General features: G+C 37.7%; 1 protein-coding gene across 1 annotated transcript in view; it reads right to left on the reverse strand.

Annotated features, from left to right (window-relative positions):
* Positions 1–27,673, reverse strand: part of WWC3 (WWC family member 3) — a 103,680-nt gene that overhangs the window by 19,149 nt on the left and 56,858 nt on the right. Inside the window, exons 6-11 of the mRNA XM_080614468.1 lie at positions 26,029–26,158; positions 20,195–20,344; positions 18,041–18,114; positions 9,057–9,299; positions 5,802–5,891; positions 4,115–4,689 (exon numbers count right to left, since the gene is read on the reverse strand). Of these exons, the coding sequence (XP_080470594.1) occupies positions 4,115–4,689; positions 5,802–5,891; positions 9,057–9,299; positions 18,041–18,114; positions 20,195–20,344; positions 26,029–26,158 (1,262 nt within the window). The remainder of the gene's footprint in view (positions 1–4,114; positions 4,690–5,801; positions 5,892–9,056; positions 9,300–18,040; positions 18,115–20,194; positions 20,345–26,028; positions 26,159–27,673) is intronic.

Below are 27,673 nucleotides of genomic sequence, written 5' to 3' on the forward strand. Positions count from 1 at the left end.
CATCCTCCCACCCCTCCAATTACAGCATCCCACCCTTACCGTACACCACACATCATGCAGTACTACTGTGTCATCCTCACCACACAGGAGAGCCAAGTTCAAGCTAGCTCACAGAAAGCAAAGAAACTGTATTTGGTGAGCCCACCTCTGAGTTCTGTCACTGGTATTTATGCAGAATAAAAAGCAGCACTCTTAGAGACGTATCTTAATGCGGAAGTTTCCCAGTAACTTTACATCACTGGAAAGAGGCCGAACTTCACAAAATTGACTTAAGTTTTGTATGAAAGTGCTTCCATAATTTCTGCACTAATTTCAACAAGTTACAGTAGGATGACTTCTTTTTTGTAAATAGGCCTCTGGCTCACCCCTCTTTGTGAACACTTTGTATAGATTTAAGGGATGAAAGACCTCCAGGGCTCTCTCCTTTGGAGGTTCATGTTCTCAATTTGTCTGGAAGGAAAAATTGATCTGAAGCACCAATATAATCTCATGAAAAACTGACATGTTACAACAATGTTGTAACTTGACAACGATTTGCTCACTGCCTAGAGGCCATGGAAGCATTTGATAACATCTGGACAATCCCAGTGAATTTGGGAGAGATGCAAACGCCAAAACATGCCCTTGCCAAAAAAAGAAAAAAAATAAAAGAAGTGGTGTCAGCAGGAAAAACTGGTCAAGAGGAAAGAAATACCAGATCTTAAACAGAACAAGCTACAGCACATGCTGCAGACCTTCCAATGCTGAAAGAATTGTTTAAAAATAAAATTTCTATTATAGACAATTACCTGTCATTTTCTTACTTAAGCAACAAAATCAGTGAACAATATGTATGAATTTCCAGAACTACTAGGTGGCAAATCTCGATAAGTATCAGGCAGCCCCAATTAAAAGACTGTTCTCAGGTATCATTAGTTAAAAAGTGAACTTCAAAGGAAATGCTGATGTACAAGATTTCATTAGCTAAATAATACATAAGCATGTTTCACAAGCTTAGAAGATTACAAATACCGCACATCAGCTCAAAATGCACTTCTACAAGAGTCAAACACTCATAAAAACTGAATCAGAGCCACAAACAGACCTTACCTACTGTGATGCTGTCAGGCATTACTATAATATAACAAACCTGAAGGTCACAGAACACTTTCTCCAGGAATTTAACTACAGCCATGAATATATTATTTAGTTGTCATAGCAAAAAATTAAGTATGCCATAATGATTAAACAGATACAGCTGTTTAGATACACAATATCAAACAAAACCAAATGTAGCAAAATCTCCTATTTCTTCACATGCAACTCAAAACCCCACCAAGACCCCAAAAACCAACAACACTTCACACAGAAAAACACACTGGAATTACAGGCTAAAACCAGCACAGTAAGTAGGAATTCAGGTTCACTTACAGTGATTTTTTCTCTTGTGCCGCATGAGAAACAAGACAAAATGAAAAGCACACAATGATAAATCATCTTTTAGGTTTATGGCAATATTTTGTAAACAAGAGATTATTTAGGCATTAAAGGAAACTTAGCACTTGAAAGATTATTTTAGGATAGAAAGCAAGAGATAGTGAAGATATTAAGCCCAGTATTTTAATAACATGTTTCCTCTCACTCCCAGCTTTATAAATATGATAGATTTAATCTCTCAAGCATATTCATTCCATTCACACTTGTTAACATCTTTCACAGTATGTCCAAGATAGATACAGAACGATAAAACAGCAGATCAGCAACTGAATATCAAAACTGCAAGTCCTGAAGATAGAATCATAGAATCATAGAATAGTTGGGGTTGGAAAGGACCTGGAAAGATCTCCTTGAACTTGCTCAAGTGTTGCTTCAGTGCAAAGTATGTGCAGTTTATTCAGTGTTAATCCTCCAGGCACCCAGAATTTGCAACTATTACCTCATTCTGTTTCTAGTGAAGGAACAGACAAAAGATCTGTCAGAGTTGAGACTTACTGTTTTCCAGCATCGCGTTATGCTACCAGGCCATTGGGTGGCAGCAGCAAAGCACAATGCATAGTACCTTAGTGAAAACCAGAACCCCTCAACACCTGGGGGTTCCCAAACAGGGATATACAAGCTTGATGCTCTACCATATTCTTCAAAAACAGAGTACAAACTCAACACTATTTAGGAATTTGCAACTGCTACTTGCACACAACTGTATTACAATTGCAAACCCACCAGCTAATGAGTGTGAAGCTCAACGTAGTCATGACTCCAGCCAAAAATCAGAAATTTTTCTTAAGAAACTGTTTTCAAACTAAAGAAAAACCAAACAAGAAACAAACAAACAAACAAAAAAAACCAAACCAAACAAAAAAAAAAAAAACACACAAAAAACAAAAACACAAAAAAAAAAAAACACACACACAAAAAAAAAAAAAAAAAAAAAACAAAAAAAAAACCAAAAACCAACCAACAAAACAAAAATGCACTACGGCCTGGCTTACCTTTTAACCATACATTCTTCCCCAAAAAGGAACACAAAGCTCTCTGTTGTACACAGGGAAAAGTCTAACCCCTGACTAGGATCTGGAGACCACATCAGTGACAGCAGGTAGTACAGGCATGTTCTGCCAGAAGCTTTCAAAGAAATGTGAAATCTATAACATGTGACACAGAAGGGAGAAAAGGAAAAACCAAAGCAGGAACTTGACTCTCATCCTGTTGCTCCCTAGGCTTTCAGTTCTAGGAAACATGTACGAGCTATAAATGAACTACTATATATTTTCACTTACCACAATGGGTGAAGACATGCTGTGGTCTGATCTGAGGTTTAAAGAAAGCCTCAGGAAGCTTCTTCATGGCACTAATTTAAGCACAAGCTTACATGCTGGTCTCTAGAATTCTGTTTATTTTGGTCTGAAAGCTACAATATGGGCACTAGAAATGTTTACATCTAGAAAATACAAATTCTGCAGCAGTATCTTCTGGCAATGCCAGCTGCATTAAGGAAAGCAGGTGAGTCTAGACTCAAATGCTGTTTGAGCCATAAAAGCTTTTTAGCACATTGGTGAAGTTTTCTTTTTAAAAATAGAAAGCTGAAAGCTGTCAGTGTTCCTTCTCATTTGATCGCTTGACAAATAAGATTTTGGTAGGATAATATACCTTTGTGGTTGTATTTCACATTACTCCTGACATCCTAAGTCCTGAATGCAACACTATACGCAATTAAGGACACAGAATTCTGGATATAGAAAAGGGATGGAAATTGTAATCTTCAATATTAAAAATATACTCGTAAAAGTCCTTCTCTACTAGTATGGTCTTACTAGACATATGAGTAAGCCAACACACAAAAACATCATCATGGAGGAATACTTGTTTTCGCTGTAACAGCAGTTCTGAGTTTGATTGACTAAAACAGGAAAAGAAATGTCATGTGCCTGTATGATCAGGGGTTTAAATGTTTTGTTTTGTTTTCTAAAAAGGAAACTTCCTTTTTTTTTAAAAAAAAAGTTTCCTTTTTTGATCCTTCTAATTTACATTTCTCAACTATAGTGCCTCAGAAGCTTCCACCAATACAAACTAAAGCAAGTCTATCAACTTCACAACCAAGCAGAAGAAAAAAATTCAACAGCATGTGTGCTGTGGTAACTGCACACATTGCTCCTCTAGAATCATACAGCACAGGTTCTCTTGAGACAACCACTCAAGCAGATGTTGATTTTCTCACACACCCCTGTAAAGGATGCTCCCTGGCTGACAAAGAACTCTATTCAGAAGTACAGCGCACCATGCACTCATGACCACCATGCTGCCACCTTCTGCTCCACCGCAGAACTTAAGACACGTGAATCTGGTCTGGGGTGTGTACGCATTCAGCATGGAGTCAGCCAGCCTTCAAGCACTGTCAGCATCATCACCTCATGCCTGGTCTTGTGTTTGGTTTTTCTGGGGGGTGTGGGGGAGTGCGTGTGGGTGTGAGTGTGGGTATGTGTGGTAGTTGGTAAACAACAAGTTGTTGGTTTTGAGTGATTAGTGGTTCATAGTATAGCAAGCCAAACTGAGAAACAATCTCTACTATGCCAATATGCTTAGGTCTGTGTAACATTTCCTATGATGATGTGACAAAACAGTATGTCCAGAAACTCACCTCCACCAGTCTGGACAGCAGTCAGCTGTGGTCCCATTTCTCGCAACACTTCATTGTCCACAGGGTAAGTGGATGTCTGAGATGAGCTCGTTCCCTGTGTTTCATCATCACCCAATGCTGTGGTTTGAGCCCTGAGCATTTCCAGGGCTCCTATGCTCGCCATCTCCTCAAAACCTTCTGACATTTGAGCCAAGGGAGAATCTCGAGATGCAGAGAGGAACGGGGTATCCAGAGGCGAGCTTGGAGGGGACAACGATGACAAGGAGGACCGCGATGACAGGGATGCCAAGGACTGTGGGGTATCCAGAGACCTCCGCTGCTTATTGAAATTCGAGTGTCCAATGGGATCAGCATATGGCACATCCTTTGTGAGAGACTCGAACGGAATTATGTCAAAGCGTAGATGCTGCCCATAGTCTGTAACACTGTCTGACTTGTCATACTGTGGAAGGCCATAGATGTCCGTGAAGCTGACCGAGCTGAGGGAGCCTCTGCTGGAGGCCAGGGATCCTCGACTGGAGGCCAAGGATCCCCTGCTGCTGCCAGAGGACATTGTGAGGGTGCTAGCTGACAGACTACAGCAGGCAAAGAAAGAGAAAACAGAAAAGGCCCTTTCAAAGACAATCACATACACCAACTCAGACATAAAAATGTCAATCCAGATTACACAAGGAATTTTACATGTATTCAGTACAGCAACACAGAGACATGATTTGGTATTTTAAAGTCTAGCTCATGTCTCTTGCCCTGGTCTCAAGCACAACCATGACTGGAACACTGCAATTGAAAAGCACATTTAGGACCAAATGCCTGAAGACAAATGGTTCCACAAGACACGTGTGCTACTTCTTCCAGCACGTAAGCAGCCATAATTTGGCAGAAGAGAGGCCCGAGCAGGATTTGGATCGGTGTAAATCAATTCCCTTCAATGTAAAGAGGGGAAGGGTAAATTACCATGATTCAGCTTGAATTTGTATTAATGATGGGTAATAAACGTATCAGGCAGAAGCGTGAAGGGATCTAGAAAGTCCTAACAAACTGCTGTGTAAGCCTCGCCCTCACAGGTTTTTCCAGTGCAAAATAAAAAAGATTTTATGATGAATCCTATTCCAGTTCCTCTTACCACTCTCAGACAGTTAGGGAGAGAAGAATACAAGTGACAGTGAGAGATGAAGTGAGACACAGCAGGAACTGAGCTTTTGATGTTGGCATGGTGTTGAGCTGGGGAATCCCCAAGAGCTGAATCTAAAAAGGCAGCTGCAAGCTTGAATATGCAAAATATTCTGGGCTTCTGTGTGGGTCTTAGCACATTCTTGTGTTTAAATGGCAAAACTTTGTCAACTCACAAGGGATCAAAAACCCCTTCCTTTGGACAATATTAAAATCTCACAGAACTTAAAAGAAAGTTATCTTCATATTAGGAAAACTGTGACAATATTATGAAAGGATTTAAGTATGTATCTTTTCAGAAAAATAAGGTAACATAAAATTCCCACATAATAATGTAGCCGAAATAGCCATCCCTATTACTAGTTATAAAACTCCATCCAAGTCATCACATTCCATAGACCAAACTGTATAAATTTAGTAAAAATGAATTTACTTGGCATACATAACTTTATAGATTATTAATATTCTTCTCTGCTGCAGTTAAAACTTCAAAACCTCCTGGGTTTACATAACTCACCTTTTTAACTGGGAGTGTAAATATGAGGTTAAACGTGTAGCTTCTTCTAGCTGCATAAGCAAACAATTTCTCTTTTCCTGTAACAGTATCCTGCAATTCAACAGATACATATTACTATTTTTCTTCAATACAGCAGCGCTCAAGAAGTGCTAGGAGCTTTCCAAGTACAGAAAAATATCATTGCATTGCAGTTTGGAATATAAAAGTAAGTCTTGCTGCTTAATGAAAAGTTTTAATTCATCCAGCTCATATGTAGCTATGGTAATTTCAGCAAGAACACACGAACCAAGACTCCAGGAGAATTCCCAGACAAGGAAAGTAACTGAGGCACAGTGTAGGAGTCATGATGTTGAAAATACATCACAGCAATTAGCAAAATTATAAAGTCCTAGGTAAAAAAACCCCATCAGTTTACAACAATTTTTTTCCGTTGCATCAACCTGATTGTGCCAGTAAAATACAGAGAACTACTATGCCCTTCGTTGCCTTGGCAGGAAAGAAATATTCCAAACAGCCCTAATATCCAAGCTAATTAGTGTCAAATTTCAAAGATAAAATGGAAAATTTTTGGAGGACTTCTGTTAAGCAGCAGCCATAAAACTCAACTTTAAGCTCTAATTCTACGTGTTTCAAGTACATTTTTATATAATTAAGTTGCTGATACATTTTGAATGCTAAGCTATGGCAAATCTCTGAGACTTATTTTTTTGCCCATTCTAATAGCAAGCATCTGAATTACTCAGTACCACTGCCACAACACAAATGGAACGTACCTTCAATGCTGTCAGTCTCAGACACCTATAAGATACCTTAAATTCTGTATTTTGAGAATCTTAAAACTTCAAATAATAGATTTTATCTATTGCTATGACATTTATTAATTTCTTGAATCCAGAATTACAGGTATTCATGGTGCTTTGTTTTTCCAAGCCAAATCACTGAACTTCAGAATAAAATCAGGGTGCTAACATGTTCTGTATTGGACATCATTTGTATGTTCAGGAAAGGTACTCCTCCAGCCCTGCTTTCATAAGCTGGCTGGAAATTAGGATTCTGATAGAAAGTTTGGAGAAAACAGATCAAACTTATCTGAATGCTTCAGACCTTCCTCAACTGCAAAGACAGTTGTTAGAATTCAACACCTTAATGGGCAGGATTTAAAAAATAAAAATAAGTCAACAAAAAAGAAGAAAAAGAGTCCTTCTGGATAAAAACCAGCAGCATTAGTGTCAATAAACTTTGGATGGTTAAGATGTGAAAAAAACACGTCTCTGTTACCAGTAAAAACATAAATCTCTCAACTTCTTTGGCGTCCAACTTCAACAATTCATATGCTGGCAAGGCGCTGTAGTGCTACACTCCCAACAATCCCACCACCCTCCAGGGAGCACCATTCATTGCAACCACACAGCAGAAGCTGCACACCCGACAGCGTTCAAGCGTGAAACTTTTCTCCTGCTTCTGTGGACCCCAGACCAGGTTAATCAACCGGTGCAAGGAAGGCTGCAGCTCAACTACGTAAACTTTCATGATAAAGGCACTGCATGCAGGAACCAAAAAGAAAAGGACAAATTGATGCAAGAAACTTAACTGATTATTCAAAATTTAGGAACCTACACTCCACAGTCATCAGTGCTGTAAGGTAGGTACCTGTGCTAAGGGGCAAGAGATGCCTCCAACTAAGGCTGCCAACATCTTAAACCAAAAAAAAAAAAAGCAACAGAAAAACAAAACCCAAAACCAAAACAAACTCCAATCTTTGTCATACAGATTTTAGTTAGTTCTGATCTGCACATAACTCAGTTCCTGTACAACTCAGAAACAGAGCAGACCCAACAATTATTTAAAGAGGAAGCTTCTTTTTATTCCACAATTTGGAGAAAGTAGAAAAAGAAAAGCAGAACTAGGAATGGTTTTGGCTATTCTTGAGCCTAAGACAAACAAATAAATGGGCTACTAATAGTTAAGCTTTCCTCCAATTCAATATGCAAAAATAGATTGCCCTTCAATATTATTCTAACTTCTGCTCAACTTTTTGCTAGCATTTGAAATATCAAGTATCACACTGGAACGCTGGTTTCCACAGCATGAACTACAGGGAAAAATAGCCTGGCTTTCTTGCCAACATAGCATGCGCTACCTGAGAACCCAAAACCAACAAGTAAAACTTAGTACACTGCAGTGTAAAGTGAACTCCCTTTTCTGTCAGTTTAAGCTGGAAAGCCAATGTAACGATATTGCAAAAACTGCAAAATATAGAACACTGAACTGTAGGTTGGCTGTGAATTTTCTATTTATTGCCTGAATTTACTGTCTGAAGTAAGTCTTTTAAAAGGAACTGAAGTTCTCAAAATCTGTGTATGCAAGGCACTTTCAAATACTGTAGAAGTCTCTTAATTATGTAAATATTAACCTTTACAGAAATCACATTAAAGCTGTTCATGTAGTTTTCCTCAAGTGTCAAACTGGGTTTTTATCACTGTTTAAGAGAAGCAAGTCTAGGAAGCAAGAACAAGTTTTCAGTGCTTTCACTGGAAGTGGTTTATAGTAACAAGAAGAGGTTAAGAGGTTTTGTCCATTTCTCTGGCTATAGGAAAAACTGGGCAACTTTGAAATAAACACAGTGTTTCCATTAATAAGTTTGGGGGGTTGTTTTTACATGTAACTTGACATTTAATTTAAGTTTTCAAGAATGACTCTGTTCACTGTGCTCTCTGAATGTCAGAGTTGGGATGTGCTCCCACTGCTGAGATTGCAAATTAAAAGGAAAAATTGTATACAAAAGGTAGTAAAATCATCATTTAACTTTCCTGTTGAAAGGCACAAATCAAATATAGGAAAAGCATCTTTGTTCTGATGTTTTTGGAGATGAATATTACTTCACTGCAAAACAAGAGGAAAATGTTGCACTCTACAGTTACTGTTATTCATGTCTCTATTATCAGACAACATCACTCAGACTTCTTCCAAGCATCTTTTGTGACTCTATTCTGATCTCTTCTTTCTATTCAGAAGACAAATGAAAGGAATGAAAGGAAAACTAACTAGTCATTACCACTCTAACTCTCCTTCAGAAACCTTCAAGACAGTCAGAACTAAATGCCAGTCAGAAGCAGCCTCTTCCTTTCTTGAAAGCAACTTACTCCAGAAACATTTTGTTGTTTTTCTTAAACACAGTGAAATTCCCCACTCTTTCTTTTGAAACTACTTACATGGATCTTAAAATAGACAAGAAAACAATTTAAGTTCCCAAACCTTTCTGTGGCCCCATGAGCAGACGTTGCTCGAGCCCGCTGAATTTCATCCTCCAAGCGTCTTTTTTCTTCCTCCAAACGTGCAATGTCTTCTGGGGATCTTCTCTGCTGACTGATGAGCTGCAACTCCTGAAGAAGAGCCTCCTTCTCTTTGATGAGCTGAAGACGGTCCCTGTCCGCTTCAGCCATTCCTGGCCAAGATTCATTATCTAGCAAGGCCAGCTGCTGTTGTATATTCGAAACTCTAAAAGAAGATAAATACGTTTCAAAAAGCAGAAGAAACAAAGATGAAAACAATTAAGAGGAAAAACACCAAAAGGTGAAGCCTGTTGACTTCTGTGACTTTTCTTCTTCTAAATTTCAAACCAAAAAAATTCAGAGGGGTTTGGAAGAGTTACGTCTTTCTGCATTTTGGGGTGGGTTTTGTTTTGGGTATTTTTAAAACATTAAAGAACTGAAAGTTTGCTGCCTGTACAGCTGAAGAAGTTGACCATCCTTTCCTTCCTCATTCTTCCACTATCAGATTTTAACTTGGGATTTCAAAAGTGCATGAGATAAAGGGGAGATGTTTTTCTCGTGACAATAGGTCTGTATATTCATGTCCTACCTAACAGAGGAATGATTCAGGGGGCTGAAAATATTAGGCAGTCCTGACTGACAGCAGAATGTTAAGAGTAAATAAGCTGTTAGTAAACAAAAAAAGTCTGGAAGAAAGGATCTAGTGGTTGCAAAATATAAGTGGCTTTAGACAGATCCATCATCAGATCAAGCAATTAAATAAGCTAACTTTATTTTGTAGTAGGCTTTATAGTCAAAACTAGTCTCCTACACCCTGCATCTCAGGAAGGTGAACCCACACACAAAACAATGGTTGCAAAAATAAGACATTTTAAGAAAATGTTTTGCTACAAACAAATTTTGAACTCCTATAAATATTACAAAGAAGACTGAAGCTAGAAATTTCACAGATATTTCTTTTGGCAAATTCTAAAGGGACATAAGCATTAAGAGGGAGAACACTACTGCTAGGTATTTATGCTTCTTTTGCAATAGGCAATTCAGACACTTTAGAATGTTACAGTTAAAATGAACAGTAAATAAGAGAACATCTAGCTGTCTGATTTTTGAATATTTGAAACTAAAGAACTGTGCAGTTACACAGTTGTACACCTCAGTTTCATCTTCACTTTAAAATGGTAGCATTCAAAGCACGATAAGAGATTATCACCTGATAGATAGATAGATAGATAGATAGATAAAAGCACATTTAAAGCCAGCCATAAAAATGGAATATGCATTCATTCCTTTGGTACATTACTCTTTTTGGTTTTCCAAAATATCTGGTAAGAAAGAAAATAACACAGTAAGGTAAAAGCACATAACAAGCAAAACAGATCTGCAGAAGATCCACAGTGTCATAACGTGTTTAAGGATAAAAGAAGCAGCATAAACACGACAAAGGTAAGGTTTTCACCATCTAAAAACAAAACCTCATGCAATGTTTATTTCATACTGACATGTGGAAAGTATTTGGCCATCTTATTATCAGGGGAAGGGAAATAACGTATCAGTATAAATCATTTCGCAATGAGTGCATTCATATACAAATAGGAATTTCATATACAAATAGGAATTTTTGTAAATTTTGTCCAAGGGGTCTTCTCCCCTTAGATTTCATTTATAGCAACTAAAGAACTTGGGTATTATGTTACATTTTAGTCTAAAGCAGAATACTTTGTCAAGCCCTTCAATACCATTTCCTCCTCCTTGCATTAATAACCAACTTCCTGCCAATAACTGCTGAAAGCACCATTGTGAATCGATACACATAGTTACGTATTTCATGCCTCAGCTATTGTGCATGAATTCCAGATGCAGCTTCCTGAAGAACACCTCGCCCCACTGACAAGACGTCAGGGCCAGGAAAAGTGAGCATTAAGGACCCCTCCTCTCCCTTACCCAGACTGCTACGCTGTTAAAGATCCAGTAAACACTCCTGAAGGCACATACAACTTGATTTTCAAGTGTTCAGTGCCAAATGAAACAAATGGGGACTTGAGATTCTTTCAACAGAATTACAGAATTCAGATACAACTGAGTTATCATAGCTTTGCAGGCAAGTGTGAATCGGGTGACCCTTGGCAATGTATATGAATGACCATGTTCATAAGCTCTTACACGGCTTGTGGATGAAAGAAGTTAACATGTATCTGATTAAGTCACTGGGTTATAAGACAACTGGAAGGAGTAACCCTCTTCTTCATTTTAACACTTACGATTGCTTTGCTAGCTATTTTTCTAATGCAGGGTGAGCTGGTTAAGATGCTGACCACAGAAGCAAATAAATGCTAATGCAGGCAACACGGAAGAGAGAAGTACCAGCAGGCAAGAGGGGAAGATGGGATCCCCCTTGTCAGTGCTATTTAACCACTGAATCTGCTCTTGTATCGAGAGTGGTGTTTTACCACTCTCGATACAAGAGGTTTTAATCTAGACTCCTGAGCTTGCTGAGAACACGTTACTCCCTTTTAGTTTGACATTCCAGTTTAAAGTTTGGGGTTTTTTCTCAATTTCTGTTATGATGATGCTTTGAAAGTAAATCATCGTACAGTAACTTAGTTATACTTCATTAAAGAGAAAAGTACTGCTGTGGATTCCCCTAACACTCAGCATTTCAGCTAGTTCTTCTTGTCTCTATGTTTTTCCTGTAAGAAAAGAAAAAGCCATTGCTAACCACCACATAATACAGGAATCTGCTGGGAAGGGAACTTCAGCACCAACAAGCCAAGTTTTCTGCAACCTGTGTTTCCTGCAAATAAAAATAAGTTTTGGGGGAATTTTGTTGCTTGCTTTCCACTGAAGACTCCCTCTGTATGGTAAACTGTTCCCAAAAGCTACCAGTGATAAACATTTTAAAATTTATCTCCATGGCTAGAAAATATGCCTAAGACTTTTATGGTCTCACTCACTCAAACGTAAGAAAAGTATCTGAGGAGATACATTCAGTTCTGCTAAAAACATAATAAATCTTCTTAAGCATATTTCATAATTGCATTTGTCTTCTCCTAACACAAGCTTTTCTTTCCAATCACAATAAATGGATTTAAAAAAAAAAAAAAAGGCAATTTCACTGTGCTTATCCATGCCAGATTTTATACCTAAACCACACCAGACATTCTCATTGCTAGTATATTATAAAAAAGTATTTGTTTTGTGTTTTCAGACTCAGTGCATATATTCACCTACCTTAAACACTCAGATAAATCAATGACTTGGCATTGACTGTCATTTTAAGAAAAAAAAAAATAAATAAGATGCTTTATCAAGCCTCTGATTTCAAAATACGTTTTTCCTTCCTTTTGGGTATTTTTTAAGATAGTACTTTTTAAGTGTAGTCAATGTAAAAGGGTAATTTTATCTGGCCTAATGCCAGATCCTGAGGTCCCTAGTGGGGAAAAAACAGTTAATTTTGAGCCATCAACATTCCAGGCATTTTGCCCATTCCCATCCTTGCATAACAAGTGCTGAGGAGCTGGCATTCCATGCTCGAGTAGGTGGTAGCAAATGACTGGTTTCCTAGGTAGACAGAACAACTTGCTGCTTATTTCAGTATTTGAAAATTTCAAATGGAGATGAATGTAACAGGCCCTGTTAAGCAGAAAAGCAGGAGGGGCACAGATGGGATGACAAAGGTTTAACCTGGGGATCTTAATTAAATATGGATTCGAAATGGCAAACACGCTCTGAAATGCCCATACTAATGTGGCTAGAATGATGCCTAGCCCAGGATAATGTAGACGTAGCATGAGGGTAGAGATCAGTACAGCCAGTAGTTTACTACACAAACTACACCATGGGGGTAAAAAAAGACATGTATTTGCAGAATTTACAGCATATCTGAATTGTTATGTATCCACACAGACAAAACAAAATTATACCGCTGAGCTCGAAAACACTTATGTTTAAAAGAAGTTATTTATTAAAACACGGCATGAGAAGCAAAATTAAAAGAAAAATCACTTTCTGTGAGATGTAAGATGTTTGATTTACAATTACAATTAACCCCATGTTTAGACCATTACTCAGATTATGAACTAGACAGGTGTCCTGAGGACAAAAATAATCCAAAGCAATACTAAAGTCCTAACTCATGCTCATAAAATGGACAAATTTCGAGTATCCTATAGCTGGCACTTCGTAACCTACAAACTCTGGTCTTTCTAGCTTTAACAAGCTCTTCCAACTTACTTTGTTTGAGCTTTCTAAGGAAAAAAGCCCAACCCAGTAATCCTCTGCATGTAAATGCCTAGGTTTTTGGGTGACATATCAGACTACTCTATAGCTCAGGCTTTTGTTACCTGAAACAAATGGGGAGACTGTTGAAGATACAATGAAAATTCAATTATAATCTGGAGGGGAACAGTGGCCAAATCACACAAATATGCAGATATGATCAACAAAAGTCAGCCCAGCTTACTCCTTTCCTTAGGCTTATAATGGGCTTATAATTGGAGCAAGTTCTCTGCCGCTTCAGGTACCAGGGAACTTATCTCACGTGCAATACCCAGAGAAGGTGGCTGTGGTACTGAAGACACATAATGAAGGGAGTCAGAACTCAGTAACTTCTGGTATTTGTAGACCCTCTTGAAAGTGAATTATGATTTATATCCAAAGAAGAGAAGGCTAGAGAAAGGGGAACAAAGAAATGGAAAGAACAAGAAGGTGGGGAACTCAGCCAAATGCTCACAAAATTTCTCCACTGTGTCTACTTTGGCTGTACCTGCACGTATGTGCCACTGAGGCTTTGGCAGACAACACGAGTACGCTCTGTAGAATATCCAGCCCTCTTGGCAGCCCAATTCAGTAACAAGGAGGTCTTAAATTGGCTTAAGACACTCATGAAACCCTTAGAGCCCACTGGCATTTTGCATATAAAATTCGGTATTCACCTTTAGGAAAATTGCAAAGCCTGCTAAAACCAGTGGAGGAGAGAAATTAGTATTTTCCCCAATTCCCAGGTAAACCGGTATAATAAAAACTTTAAAGATAGTTCAAGAGCATGGCTCAGCTCCATTTATAGCCCAAAGAAAAGGTTTTTTATGCTTAAAACTGACACTGGGAGATTTAGGTTTAGCTGACATGCCTGAGCCAGACATTTATGTGATATCAGACAAAATACTTCATCGCTATATCAGATTTTCAGATTAGTTGAGTAGAATAAAGCACTAGAAATTTGGCAATTACACCCTGAAATCTGCCTACACCAGATGAACTTTAACAGGAAAATACTTGACTTTGTTATTGTATCAGTACTGAATGTTGCTATCAATAGCCAACCAAGGTGTATTTTGTCAGTACAAGCACAAATTGCACTCCCACACTTCTGCTTGTCCTACTGCTTTTAAAGCCCAAATGAAAACGAATTTTGGCAATCAGACAACAAGTTTATAACAAATAAATTATTCAGCAACTATACCAAAAAGAAAGAAGCAACAGTCTTAAAGGGGATGTACAAGCATTAAGCATAGTTGAGGAGGAAGCTTTTCCAAGGCTAAAATAAATTTGTTGACGGCCACTGTCTGATTTCAACAATTGAACTGAAAAATAGTATGTTTTAATTAAGATTTACAGAAGGTATATACAAATTACCGCTTCAGCACCCAAATTAGATAAGCTGGTTGAAGATGCATGGATATATTAGTTCACTGAAGTCAGCTACCATCAGACTGGCAAATAACATAACAATCACAGTTAAAAAATTAGGTGCTTCTTTTTCGAGGGATCATTTTTCATCTATTGATTAATACACTTCACAGGATATGAGGCACTACAGCAATGACATTTCAGCATCATTCGCTAATATACTTCATGTAGTCATTATATTGAACTGCACAACTTAAGCACTATCAAAGAAAAACAATTTGCTTTTGACTTCTCTTTCTATGAAACAGTCTATTCAGAGAAGTGCTTGAGGGGTACACTTTCCAGTGAGCAAACGCTTTCATGAGAGGTGGTCTCACTGAAATAGCAACTGAAACTAAAACTGCTATTTATCCAGCCAGCTTGGGGCTGTTCAAAAAGACCGTCCTCCCTCCCTCTTGCTTCTCTGGAGGGCCACACGGACAGATCTGAGGGGAGAAATTTCATGGAAATAAGGTACAGTTTATTTAAAAATAATGGGGGCAGGGAAGGGAAGAGAAGAGTAAAGAACAGAAGAAAAGTGACTGAGCCTTTCAGCAGCATGATGGGTAAGTTAAATAGTAGAATTGATGTGCCTCCTCCCAGAGCCTGGATCAGACACAGGAGAAAGGACATGATATTCCCCAGCATGCTGAAGATGTCAGAACCCACAGCTCACAACATCTGAAATACCCACGGGAAAAATTAAATTGCAAATTATCCAACTTCCTTCCAGCAGGAAACTGAAGGGGAAAAAAAAATAGCTATGTGAACATCTCAATTTATGCAAAGGCCAAACCACTCAGCAGTTAGAGATTTTTGAAGGAGGATTAAAATCAAATTATCTTTAATGATGGAGGAGAGAGATTTTGGGATCATAAGCCAACTTTCCTAGTATCCCTGGGTCTCATCTCCTGAATTCCTCAAGATCATTCAAAAATCCCAACACTGCATTTTCTTGCTCACACTCCATATAGAGAGAATATACTTTCATTTTTAAGAATTTCTTTACTACATACATCAAATATTCTGCTCATATCTAGAGCTGTATGATCTTTTGGTTAGATGCGCAAGAGTGACTAAAATACAACACACTGCCTTTATTTTGAGGGGCTTTTTTCCTTCTTTCCTTTAAAGTAAAAGGACATACTTTTCTCCTACAGTGTATTTTAAAAGTCTGCCATTAAACTTAGAAATAAGACAGTCTGCCTGTTGTACTTATTTGCTATGTTTCCATACCCCATTTGACGAGCAAGTAGTCCAAATATACTGCTTTACAGTTATGACTTAGTGTAGCATTTTAATTTTCTACTGTGTAGATTTTAATCCATCACAGCACATTCTGTCACCCACACTGTGCAGTAACAGTAGATATTTCACCAGCCAAGGGAGAACAAACACGAAGATATTTAGTAGAGACAAAAGCCCTACAGAAATGCCAGCAAGCTAAGGGGAAGGAATGCATGATAAATGAAGAATGCAACCACAGAGATAACTGGTAGGGGCAATGAGCTTTGTGCAGTTCCACTCAGAAGCTGAAAGCTGATTACTTCCGTACAACATACTGGGCAGAATAAGGCCACTATTTTAAAACAACTAACATGCTCTTGCAAAATAACAGACCATTGTCAGAGCTGTTATCCTGGGACAGCAAAACTACCCTTACTGCAATTACTATTCTCTAGTTAGAAGGTTAGCTACCCAGATTTTCTACACTTAATTAACATCAAACCCCAGCTCACTTCTGATGTTCAAAAATACTGCATTCCATGCAGAAACAAATGTTCAGTATTTCCAGCTAAGAAATGCTGCTACTAGAAACCCACATCTCAAAAAACCAACCACACCCCCCCGAAAAGCCCTACCACTCCATCTTTTCCCTGCAATAACACATGAGAGGAGAACTGCTTTGAAAAACACTAAAGTTATGTCAGAAAACCAAACTAAAACCATGTAATACAATCTTAACAGCACCAGTGGCTCTGTTAAACTAAAAAGTACAAAACTAAATTCTATCCTTCTTTCTTCAGCAACTATCATGAACCTCTAAATTATCACTGGGCTATGAAGTGCTAAGCGTTACGCCTGTGTCCAAACAGGACAATGACAGATTTTTGTTTTGCCTTTTTTTTGCCCAATTATTTAACCTTTACTAGGTAACAGTCACTGGTATTCACACGCAGTATTTAACAACACAGACTTTCAGTCCAGTTACAAATCCTGACAATTTAACTGGGTATCTCTAACACACTTGCACCAATTTAATTTCCTTTTTTTTTTTCTTTCTTTTTTTTTTTTTGTTAAGCCTGTATTGCATTCAAATGTGAGCACATTTTCCAGGAACAACAAAATAGTGAATTGCCTATAAAGCTTTCACCCCCTGCCAAGCCATATGACAGCATTATGATTTCCCCAAAGAAAAAACCATAACATGAAAAAAAGGAGGCAAAAAGTTTAGAAATTTTTTAACCCTTGTTGCGTGACGTAAAAAGTTGGCAAAATAGACAAATTTGAAAACGAAAAAAAATTAAAACCAAAGGTTTTTGAAGTTGACCATACATAATGTTTCAAGTGTCGGACAATTTTAATAAGAGAATGTCCTATCAGCACAAATTAAAATAACCCTAAATGCACAGAATTACTGTGTTCAAGTCATCAGCTATACCCACACTACTAAATAAGAACAGATTGCTTTTACAAAGCCATTAAAAAACACTGCAAGACTGACGTCAACAAAAGAAATACTTAGCATAAGCAATTAGATTCAAGCGAGGAATTAATCTAATTCAAGTAATTTTTTTTTCCATCAGATTCTTTTTCATTCTCATAATTTATTTTTTTGTGTACCCTTCTGTTCAGCTGTGAACATCTTCATTTATCTCACAAGAGGTTCTGCATTCTTTCTTTACACTGAGTTCACAGCTTCAGTACGCTGAACTTAGAACACAGGTATGCAAAGCTTCAAATGTACTGACAGACCAGGCTGATATATGTAAATTTAAAAACTGTTTACACTGAGGTTTAAGAAGAGGAGGAAAAAGTAAAAGAGTTCAATTAAACTACTGCAATTTTGTTTATACAAGTGTAGAATGGGGTTGACATTTAGCTTTATCTCTGCAAACAAATTTAATAATCTTATGATAAAGGCTTATGTTTATCTAAGCCTTTATTATCTGTGAACCACTCAACAGTAAGCAAATTAGTCTTCTTAAAGACATTTCAGCTAGGAGGCTGGTTCCAGTTCTACTTTGAAAATTTTAAATCACAAGAGTAAAAATGAAAACCAACAGATTTATTTTTACTTACCTTTTCTTGGCCTCTTCATACTGCCAGTTCAGTCTTACTCTGTCTACAAGTCTTGTTTTGTCATCAAACCCAAACTTTTTGCAGATTTGAAGAGCAAAGAGAGGGGGAAAAAGAGAGGAAGAAATAATTTAAAAACACTCTCACAATAAAGAAAGGTATAAATTAAGTCTAACTCACTGGACTCACTAAAAAAAACTCAATACTTTAGGTAATAACGTAATAAAAATCTATTTTATGCTTTAGAAATACAAAACTAGTTTATTGCTAAACATACATGAGATAAATGAGCCCTTTCAATAAATTACGATCCCAGAAATCAAGGGTTAGCAAACTGAAACATTAATGAATGGTCCAAGCTTTTCAACTTTATCCGAGCCTAAAATAAAAGGAGTATTTGAAATATTTTACTACTTGATACAACTATTTTATGGACTTTAATTAGAAGTAATTCACATTAACTTTCCCTGTACTGTGATGTGCTACCCAGCACTTAGATCATTAGTGTGTTTTAAACACTATTACAAAAACATCACCTGAACCAGTTGTAGAACATGCATCTATACTAAAACTCCCACTATATTCAGTCCAGTTTGTACAGCAATTTCTCTCCTTCTTAGAGCATCAGCAGTTCCCCTCTTCAGAAGTCTGTGTATGGTCCAATAGGTTAATCCCAAGTCCCTACTTAACTGCATTGCTGTATCTCTGGATTTCTCATCTAACTGCTGCTTTTCTTGTCTTCGTCATCACATTTGAAAAAAAATCCACCTCTTTTCTTCTCATATTCCACTACTGATAATTCAGAGAAACCATTAACATAATTGCTTCATGTTATTTTCCTGACAAGAAAACGATGCCCGATAAACACAATTTTCAGACTACACTTGACTTTCTTGGATGGCATTCAATATGTACTGTGAATGGGAAAACGCTGCTATGCCCCTTTTGGTTTTGGAATTCAATGATCACATCCACCATCAGTCGAAAAATGACATCCCAAAGGTACCATCTACCTAACACACTGAAAGATGGCCTAGTGTTAGCTAAATTTTCATAGATGCTTTAGGAGTATATATTCTTGAAAACACAGATTTCCTTTTTTCAGAGGCCCTCTGGAGGTATCCAACTTGGCAACTAGTCAGCAAGTGAAAGAAGAGGAGAAATGGGATGATAAAAAGCCCAATTAAGAAGTTACATAGTTCAACAAAAATTCCTAACCAAATGTGGAGTAACATCCAAACTATAGTGTCAACAAACTACAAACAGGTTGTCTGTCTTCTTGCTTTGTTTTTAATCTCATCTACAGAAGCAAGAATTTTATTGATGAAGAACAGCTAGGCTGCCATAGTACTAGTGCAAGCCAAATTTTTATTATCTGAAATACATAATTTTTTCACACAGAACTATTTCCAGGGAATGCTAATATGCTCCTCTCAAATACTACATTTAATGGCATGTTTGAGCATAAAGGTATGTCAGATGAGAATTTTTGTTAGTTTTTAAGAAAAATACTTTGAGACTCTAACCAACACTTCTCTTGTCTCAGAGAAAAGGAGCATAGGTCTACCTTACATCTTTGATGTACATGAACAATGATGACAAGCATGATAAAACCAAGATTTTAAAAATCAAATGAAGAGCACCAAAAAACATCTATCACTACTACCAGAATACTGACATCTCACACTGTTGCACAACCACGTCTCAACTTCAAGCTGGCTAAAGTGCTTTCTTCCTTCTTGCATCATTACACGTATCAGTAGGTCAGAGCTAGTGACATGAAAGGAAGAGGTCAGTGGACACCTCAGCAAGAGCCGTTACTTAAGAGATGAACCTGAGGTCACCAAAGTGATGACATGATAAGTGCTCTGCTGGGCTGGCTGAGTCCAGAAGGTGATTCTACCTGTCACTACCTGCATGCACATCGATATACCCTGGTGCCATGCTCAAGCAGCAGAACCACAAAGCCCATCACCACTCAGGGGTGCCTCTCATGTGCTCTGTAAACAATAGCAAACACAAGTCCCTCACTGCTTTGGATTTTTTTGTTCTGGTACAGCCAACACCTCTTAAAACAAAACAGGAAGTAACGACGTATCACTATAGTACAAAAGCAGCTTCTTTTCTACAGTAAATGTCTCGCATAGGAATGCATACCTCTCCAGTGATGTCAGTTTGAGAACAAGCATCGCAATGTTGCTGAGGTAAACAGGAGTCACTGAGAGAACTAGAATTGTGCTGGAGATCCTGCAGGGAATCCGTAATACAACAGCTATTCCTGAATCCATCTGTTAGCTTGGCCAGGCTCTACAGGAGAAGAGATTTAAAAAAAAAAAAAAAAATTAGATGAACTGATTTTTATAATTTTATTAACAGAGGAAAAAAAAAAACAACCAACCGACCAACCTATTTTAGAAATATGACAGGTAGCTTGTCTATCAGAGCTATTTACAGGAAGTAAAACTTACTGTACTGTTACTAACATGTAGAAGCTTTGCTTTGAAATAAGTCTCTCATTTTAAAAGATGTATCTAACAGTAACCAGATTTTAAGTTATTTGTTTTAGATCTATGACCATTTCAGCTTTTGTATGTCTTGCAGTTCTTTAAATCTGGCAGCCATCAGCTTTCAGGTTAGCTGATAAGGAAGATAAATGTGAATTCATCTGCCCTTTTGCCATCTTGTGCACAGGTTACATTCCTTAGCCACTACTGCTGTCATTTCCAACTTGATGAACACCTTGTATTGATTATATTTTTATGACAGCTGATTTCACCCTTGTACTCTCTCATCCAAGATTCACATAATTAAGAGATATTTTACACTTCGGGTTTTGCAAGGGACATCTCCAAGATGCCTAATGACACAAACTGTGAGGGTAGAAACCTCAAGCAGTCTTTAAGGGGGAAAGGGAGGAAGGCATAATCACAAAAAGTAACAATAGTTTGATGATACAAGCTTAGCTGACAGGCTGGTAATACTTCTTTAAAAAAGGATAAAATTGTTAACATCACTTTTATTTTCTGATCATGCATTCTTCTCTTTTTCAAAACTTACAGACAGTAACAATAACAAAACCACTGTACAGGCTGCTGTTTATAACCATTATGCTTAAAAACAACTTTTTTTTTTCTTTTCATTTAAAAAAATAAATTCTGGCCCCTCACCAGCAGATAAAGGATAATCAAATTATGTGAACTTGTGTTTCGATTTATAAATCATAACATAAACCATTTGTTTCTAAAAATACATGTAAAAATTCTCAAAACTGCTTACTCCAGTAAGCAACAGAATCTGAGACAAACCTAATGTACTGCACTGGAAAAAGGCTGGCCCTCAGAAACCTCAGTGGCTCTGACAACTGGTGATTTGCAACAAGCTCCAGTTATTGTCCACATCCAATTATCAGATTTCTCAGTGTTCGAAGTGCAGTTCAAAAAAGACATCAATGCTGTCTTTTCTGACAACAAATCAAACTAATGGAGTCAAGAAGACAAACCTGTGTAACAGCAACTGTTTGTGGCTCAGAGGAACAGCATGGCCACCTTGAAGACAGAGGCATCTGGTTTTGGAGTCTAAGAAGCATCCCTAGGAATTGCAGCAGGCCTGAAACTAGTCAGAAAAAACAGCTTTTTCTGGTAGCCTCCACTTCTGTCCTACACAGTCCATCCCTTTGTTCTCATTATATACCAGTTGCTCCTTCAGGCCTGCCTCCACTAATGATGAAAAAGAAGGAGAATATCCAGCCTGGTGCCAGATGAACAAAGGAGAAAGGCAGAGAGAGACATACATACAATGCCACATGCCAGACAGCATGTGCTGCTCCCTCCTTATGCTCTGTGTGATGGTACTACAAGGTCTGTGTGGGGCTGGGATTTTGTGCTCAGCACTAGCAGTGACAGAGGACATACCAGACATGCCAGCAGTGGGACAAGGCTACAACTACGTGCCTCCAGAACCTCAATTTGTCTTGGGTCCTCCAAAAAAGCCAATTCTTCTGCCACCTCCCAACTGAACTGTACCATCTTAGTATGAAGGACAAACAAAATAGTTCCTTCTCAGTCCTGAGACAGCAAAGTTCTATTTCAAATTATATTGTCAAGAAGTCTCTAGCTAGTGTCCCTTTATCCTCCAAGACTTGCTGCAAAAAGAACTGCTCCATGCAGGCCAAAAAGAAAACCAGAGTGTCTTCCACATTACGAAAATTAAAAATTGCAGACTCCTGCTTAACTCCCTTCTTCAAAACACACTGAAGAAATTTTTTATGAAGGTGGTGACACACTGGCACAGGTTGCCCAGAGAAGCTGTGAATGCCCCATCCCTGGCAGTGTCAAAACTAAATGATCTTTAAGGCCCCCTCCAACCCAAGCTATTCTATGATTTTGTGATATGATTCTATGAATCACTAACAGGTTTGTAACATGGAAACAATAGTTTCAAATCATAGCTACACAAACATCAAACATGTCCTCTTTTTCCCAGTAAAGCAGAGCCAGTCACAAGAACAAAAACTGAGAATTCAGAAAGCAAGGTTTATCCCAGATAGGTTATGGCCCATCTGTCGCCTTTGGCTAATGCATACTATGTTACAGGCATATGAAACACCAAAGGTCCTGATGCCAGAACTTCAGTCTAAACTTCTGCCTGTATTTCAGCTACTTCACACACACTCCTGGTGTGCTCCTGACGCCTTCAGCATCTCCTTGGCAGATAATGAAGGGCTGTTCGGCTGCTGGCCAGGCTTCCTATCTGGGCACAGTTGCTGAACCCTGGATTTAACTACTTTAAAATTACACAGCATTTGACAGGTGGCAGTCACCAAGTAGCATCACCTTAACTTACAACTACGTGCATAGGTGACTATGCTCTAGGGTAAGCACATCCATTTTGAGTCCTTCTACTTGGATGAGTGAAAGCACAGCCTCCAGCAATCCTAACACGGAAAATTACAACCTTAGTTCACATACTTTTAGATAGAAACAATTTATATTACTGCTAGAAGTAACATCCTCCCCAGTTATACATTATATGGAGGAATCCATCTTTAATCTGGGGTTTATGGATTATTTATGGCAATCCCACAGAAACTGCCAAACCAGCCTATTGTATGGATGTAAAGTTCTAGGCACACCAGCCCAGAGCTACACAGAAAGAGTGAAATGAGCACTGCCATTTCATCATTGTCTGTTACTATCTGATTTGCCACATACAATTTTTGTGCAGCTCTCACATAACCTATTTAGCCTGTTTAACTAATAAAGACAAAAAAAAAAAAAAAACCAAACCACAAAAACCTCCAGTGCTTACTAAGGATAAAGCGCAACATTTTAAAAGCATATGTATATATTGGAACAGAAACAAAAGTGTGAAAGGGATTTGGGGGAGTACAGGGGGGAAGGAGGGGAAAAGACACCCACATGCTGCTTTTAGGAACCTGACCATGCAACTTGATTATTCAACTTTGTATAAAAAGTTTGCCCACTTTTTTTGAGCAGTGATACTGCCACTTGGCTTTACTTGCAACTACAGCACCCAGTTTGAATCTGACCACCCTCTCCTTACCTCGTCAGTCTTCTCTCCCACACAACTCAGTCCATTATCATATTTCTCTGACAGCTACAATTTTCCAAGCACCTACACAAGACTGAGTAACTTTCACTATGTTTAGTTCTGTGGCTCACACTGGCCAGATTTAAATTAAGAAATAGTAAGAAATTGTCTATTTCCTTTCTCAGAAATAAATCCCCATCCGTTTACACAATACTTCTAACTCCTCTATAAACAGCTTTCAAAACAAAAAGGTTTTCATAAGAAAGCTTGTCTTACCAACAACAGCTTTAAAATGTAGCATTTCTGAGGGCAAAACAATTTCAAAATCGATAGGAGATTAAAAATCACATTCTAATCTTACTAGGAAGATACTTAAAATAGACTTGCACTTATTTGACAAAGGTAAATAAACCTGTAACAATAATCTTCAATTAATTATAAAAAGGGAAAGCCCAGAAAAGTTTGGTGACAACAAAACCAGTATTTTTTTGGTCAAAAATTTAAAAACTATCAGGCAAAAAGCTGGGTATTTTTCCAGAGCACAGTAAGTTGGCAGAAATACACAATTTTTACAACTGCAAATCTTGTGAACTATTAAATATGGCATTTAGTCCCTTATTACAATTGCAACAAAACATGCAGAACTGTTTTGCATGCTAGGCCTGTGTGGAACAACTATTTGCTAGATTCTCCTGGACTGCATGTTTATTACTGGATGCTATCACAACTGAGTGTCACCGGTTACAAAAAGGATACCTCCTAGATTAGTATTTCCTGTATGCCACACAGATCCATAAGGAACAATGGCAACACCTTTCATTTTTGCTTCTGTCTCTTGCAATTTCTACATTCTGGTGCTGCCAGCATTGCCCAATTCTCGGTGCTAAGTTTGGTCCTAGACTTCTAAGTTCTTCAATACTGTATTTAAAGAAACTGCAAGTGCACCTAGCGTTGCTTTAACACACGACTTCAGGGCATCTCAAAGTTTACAGCTCTATTTAGTGCCACAGGGGAATTTAAATGTAAGGAAAAGGGGGAAGAGGGGCATAAATCTACTAGGGGTGTCAAAACAAGGTGAGTAGTTAAGCTGCTCCAAGATCACACACTCATGTTCAAATTACTAGTTACTTTGCTAAAATGTGTGTTACTGCATCCATGAAGAACTGCCTTCTTGCTAGCCAGGCACACAGAAGACCGAGAACTGCTTTAAAACTCAGCCAACACAAAATATCAAATAGGTTAAAAGATGCCAATGCAGAAACTTTTCAAAGTGAATTAAGTATTCTTTCTACTTGAACAAGGATTTGTGGTCCATCAGCTGACCTTTGGGTAATGCTTTGGAAACTGTGTAATTGTGCAACTATGGAAAATCATTATACGTAAATTACACAGTACCCATATCATTTAACAATAATAAAATAATAAAAAACCCAACACCAGAACACTACTGTGGAGAAAAATGAAAGAAAATATTTGAATGGCAATATTAATTTAGTATGGTCCCTAAAATTTAGGTAACAAAGATGCCTTTTACCATATAGTACTTTGAAGAGTACGTGAAGAGAATTGTTCTTGTCACACCTCTCTATCTGCAGCATATTTGGGTAAGTCTATACTGAAGTCCCTGAAGTGGCAGAGGCTCATGGCTCTTTGATCAAGCTCCCATCACATTAATAACACAGACACAGCAACTGAAAGCTTGAAGCAGGATGCAGAATCCATTCAGAAGTTACATCACTTCCCAGGCATGTATCTTCCCTTGCTCCCTGTGCTCCAATTCATGAAATAATTCAAAGCTTGCATTTATGGTTTCTGTATACGTTGTGTTAAATCATACCCTTTGAGGGTTTTGTGAGAACATTTCAAGTCAACATATATCTTGATATGGGTACTTAAGAGGAATGTTCAGGGCAAAAGCAGGAAAACTGCTAAACTGTGGCATAGTGACAGAGATCTAATTTTGTGACATGCTCATAAAACTCAAAATGTGATAGGCAAACTGGTAAACATTTTACCACATGAATTATTAGTCCTACTTCATTATAGGTAATACAGAGAGACACTAAACAGAAAGAAAAACAAATACTGAAAAACTATAAGGTATTTTTTCTAATGCAGCATAATTACTCCATAGCAGTCTTTGATGCAATCAGCAGCAACGGAAAGCTGTATTTAACAAAGACATTGACCTAAATATAAGGATAGTACGGTATCTGAAACAAGAAAACAGAACTGCTTTTGAAGTCTTGTGTTCACAGTATAGGCAATGACTACTGACCTCTTCAGAGCTGCCTGCTATTGGTAATTATCAAACAGAAAAATCAGTTTAAGCCACCTCACTTGCTTATTTAAACTTGGTAACCCTAATGCAATTATGAACAAGAAAATAGAGGTAGCTTATTATTTTTTAGCAGCTATTTATTCAGTTATGTAGTTCTTACCTGCATAAGGTCCTGCCTTTCTTTTTCACCTGTGCATATAGCTTTCTTTATGGTTCGAAGCTCACTCATTATAGCTTGTGCTTCATCCAGCCTATAATTTGTATGAGCACTTGACATCTTACGATCAATCCTGTTGAAAATATTAAGACAAAGTCAGGAATTTTTAAGTATTTAGGAAGCAAGTAGATGTTTTACAATCTCTTGTTTATTCATGTACCACTTTATTTCCAGGAATAAATGACACTCTGCTTGGAATTAACACAGCACTCTGTGCCAAGTACACTCTAAAGACAAAGCAATGCATTTATCTACCCAGGTTCTGCAGAACCAACAAATTTTCTGGTTTTAATGTCCTAATAAACAGCTTACAGGCAATGTCTGTGGACCATTTCATGCAACAGAAGTAAAAATCAACCTAAAACTAACCTACATGGTAATAACTCGAAAGAGAAAGATACTAGCAGTCTAGCTGTCATATTTTCCATGCACCACTACACGCTCCATCTTTTCCACAACTTCTACCTGATCTTACCTTAAAGTTTCTAAAAAAAGGCATTTCATTTTCTTGGGAAGAAATTTTTCAATTCCTAAACTTTTATTGCAAATGCTTTCCTGCCATTATGGGCATCATTGAGCATCTTTTCTAAAGACATCTTTGTCCCACACTAAGGAATATCACACGGTACCATCCCAGAAGATTCCAAATGTAAACTCTGCAAGGAGCAAGAGTGCTAACACTACTACCTCAGGCTGAAGTAGTGCTCACGTTTCCATCTTGACACAACAATCTCTCACCTTAAGTGGATATGCACTGAGTTTTCAACTTTTTTCCAGCAGTTTGCAATAATAAAGGACAACAGATTGGGATGCAGAAGCTTCGTCTAATGCATCATCTTGATAATTTGCTTTGATTTTTAGATAAAGAACAAGACCAGAGACCACAGAATTTACTAGAACCACCATCTGGTCATGGATTTATAACAAACGGCTATGTGATTTTAACTGGCTACCAACAGCAATTAGAGAAAATCCTGCTGAATTCCTGTTAAAATGAGAAAACCTCCATCTTCCTGGAAAGCGTGCATCTAGAAAAAAAGGTAGTATGTATACAATGGTTCTTAAGCCAATGCTAAGTACTAACAACTCCAGGAGAAAGGGTCTGTGCTTTACAAAGTAAGACATAAAACACATCAGTCCTTAACAGGACATCAGTTTATGGAAAGATGTAGTAGAAGAGAGTATGCTATACATAAATTACAAGAATACCCAATTTAAAATATTATTATAATATTTTATTATTTATTATAAAAATACCCTATTTGAAATACTGAGAATAACTAAAAGTTTCAAGGAGGTATTATGTTAAGCTACAAGCGTCAATCGCACTCACCAGCATGTTTTGCCAGCAAATTATTTGCTTCAAAATTAAAATATTAAGATGAAAACTCAAAAGGCTTGAATAAAAAACTGTGGCTTAATTATACAGCTCATAATATTTAGGAAAAAAAGTAGGTTGGGTTTTTTTCTGACAGTTCCTGCTTTTGGAGACAACACAAAGTAAGTCTGACCAGCAAGCTTTTCACTTACATGCAATTTTCCCCACGTTAAATAAGAAAATATATAAGCCTTTACAGTTTTTTATTCA

The sequence above is a fragment of the Psittacula echo genome, assembly GCF_963264785.1.
Source record: "Psittacula echo genome assembly, chromosome: 3".
NCBI lineage: Eukaryota > Metazoa > Chordata > Aves > Psittaciformes > Psittacidae > Psittacula > Psittacula echo.